The following is a 2,659-nucleotide window of genomic DNA, read 5'->3' as shown; positions in this document are numbered from 1 at the left end:
TGGAAAATTTAAAAAATTATATGTATTTGATATTAAAGAAAATATTACATTTCTAAAGTTGATTTATCTTCCTAATTTTATTTCTATTAGTCAGTATAATAAAACACATCTAATATACAGCACTTTAATATATACTATCTTCTTTAATCCTCCCAATATCCCTGTGAGGTGGTCAAGAACAGGGTATTATCCTTAAATAAATGAGGGAAGTTAAGTGATTTGTATGGTCTTACAATAAGTAGCAAAACTGGGATCTCGAGCCAATAAGATCTATATATTTTTATTTTCTTTAATTCTTGGTAAAATTTTGCCTTTTATGAATATATTCCTTATGAGAAGATAACTCAAAATAAATCTAGCAAAATTTTTTTCAACTAATGTCAAGTAGAATAATCTACCAAACTTTAAACTCCCAATTTATCTAAACAACTCATAAGCACCTCTGACTAAATAAGCAACTTTCCAACAGGGTCCCAGTATTTTTTTTTTTTTTAATATGAAAAGGAGACATTTATTGAAGAAGATACAAGATACCAGAAGCATTATACATAGAACAAAGACAACTCAGTCCCCTTCAAAGTAGGCACCCTGGGACTCCACACAGTTCTCCCAGTGTCTCTTACCCTAATCCGCACATGTTCAACATTGTCAGATGTTCTGCTTGTCGTAAGCCTTCCAGGATGTGGATCACTTTCAACAGATTCTCGACCATCTTTGAAGCATTTCTGCCACATTTTTATTTCTGCTGCACTCATTGCATCGTCCCTGAAAGCCTTCTGAATAATGCAAATAGTTTCCGTGGAGGAACGTTCAAGCTTAACACAAAATTTGATGCAGATCCATTGCTCAACTTGCTCAGTCATTTTGAATGTGATGGCCGCAGAATTCATATGTTCACTCAATGGCATCTAGCACCTCACTGACTAGTACAGTGAGGTTGTCTTAATCACCTTTATAACTCACCCGGCACCTTCATTCCCATCTCCAACCCATAATGCTGATTGCAGGCCTGGACAGATAAAAAACAGAAAGTTGATTTTTCAGCATATGAAACTGAGGAGTTTATAAACTGAAGAGATGTGGTAAAATTTAATCTGTTTTACAGTTAGTCTTTGCCACAATGTTTGGGGAAAGGAAGCTTAGATTTACTTCTTCTAGTTTGTGTGTGTGTGTGTATATATAGATATCTAGTTCATGTGTGTATATATATCTTTATGTTCATTTCACTGTGAAATTGTTACCACAAGGTATTTTTAATTTTGCCAGGAAATGGTAACTGAAGCTTCTACTTACCTGTTTCATGCCACCCAACAAAGAGCTTATTTCAGGAATGTAAGCATTTTAATTCCAATGACCTGGAAGTCAAAATCTGAGTACTTAATGCCAAAACAAGAATCATATGACCAGGTACGTTATTTAATCTAGCTCCTAAACTACTTCTTTCTTCCTGTGCTTTTAAAAATAAATACTTGTAATTTTTTTAGTAATTTCTAATCACTAATTGAGTAATTAAATCAGTAGTACAACTTAATGTATATGGAAAAAGTTCTTGTTTCTAAAATCCCTTGTTTCTATTGCTATTGAAATTTGGTTTTGTTCATTTGTTCTTTTGCTTTTTTAGGCAGATGTCATAATTGCTAATCCTTATCTGAAATATGGAGATGATCCCTATACACTTCAATATGGACAATGTGGAGAAAAAGGACAATATATACATTTTACCCCAAACTTCTTGTTGACTAATAATTTGCCTATGTATGGGCCTCGAGGTAGGAATATCTGTTTTATACTTCTGCTCTTATTTCCACTGGAAAAAAATAACACTGTAATTAATGGTATTTTAAAGATTTAAGAAGAGAAAAATAGGTATTAAGTATTACCTTTATTTGGAAATATGCTAATTATGTTCAACCTCATTATATTTCTTTTTGTGCATGTGTGTTTAATAATAAAATGAGTCACTTATTGGCACTAACCCATTTCAACTTTTTTGGCCTAATGAAAGACATCAATTTCTGGAGTTCCTTGACTCAGTTAGGTTGGGGAGATGGGGCAGGGAGACTTAAAATATAAGGAAACTGTCTTCAAATATTGTAAGTATAAATTTTTAAGTGGCAATATTCTCTTATAGGCAGAGTATTTGTTCATGAGTGGGCCCATCTCCGGTGGGGAGTATTTGATGAGTATAACATGGACCGGCCATTCTATATTTCCGGAAAGAACACTATTGAAGCAACAAGGTATCATTGTACTGAACAAATCTGTTTTCAAAACTTTTCACTTATGCCTCTTTGATTTTCTATACTAGGCTAACAAAGGCTATCTCAAGTGGTTGAATATTCATACAGTTAATTGCAATATCCAACCTGCTCCATTATCTATGTGTCCAATTAATTCTGGGGATTCCACAAAATCAGTCAGGAATTGGAAATCATTTCAATATTCATGGGGATGGTACTAAAATATGTTAAGGGCAGAGGAGAAAGGAAAAAGCTGTAGCCTAAACTCCAAGATAGCTGAGATATCCCTTTTGTTCTGTTTAATTCATAACTTTTTAATGTAAATCTGTTTCACTGAAACTAATTAAGCTGCTAGACCTTCATGGTAAATATAATATTATACTTTTTATATAATCTTGATCTTAAAGAAAAAGTATTTC

At 33.1% G+C, this 2,659-nt stretch overlaps 1 protein-coding gene across 1 annotated transcript in view; it reads left to right on the top strand.

Annotated features, from left to right (window-relative positions):
- Window positions 1-901: 901 nt before the first annotated feature.
- LOC105823773 (epithelial chloride channel protein-like) overlaps window positions 902-2,659 on the top strand; it is a 34,767-nt gene continuing 33,009 nt past the window's right edge. Inside the window, exons 1-4 of the mRNA XM_012661025.1 lie at window positions 902-931; window positions 1,267-1,407; window positions 1,622-1,769; window positions 2,132-2,240. Of these exons, the coding sequence (XP_012516479.1) occupies window positions 902-931; window positions 1,267-1,407; window positions 1,622-1,769; window positions 2,132-2,240 (428 nt within the window). The remainder of the gene's footprint in view (window positions 932-1,266; window positions 1,408-1,621; window positions 1,770-2,131; window positions 2,241-2,659) is intronic.

The sequence above is a fragment of the Propithecus coquereli genome, unplaced genomic scaffold (genome assembly GCF_000956105.1).
Source record: "Propithecus coquereli isolate 6110/MARCELLA unplaced genomic scaffold, Pcoq_1.0 Scaffold7, whole genome shotgun sequence".
Lineage (NCBI taxonomy): Eukaryota > Metazoa > Chordata > Mammalia > Primates > Indriidae > Propithecus > Propithecus coquereli.
This window is presented reverse-complemented; position numbering and strand designations above follow the sequence as displayed.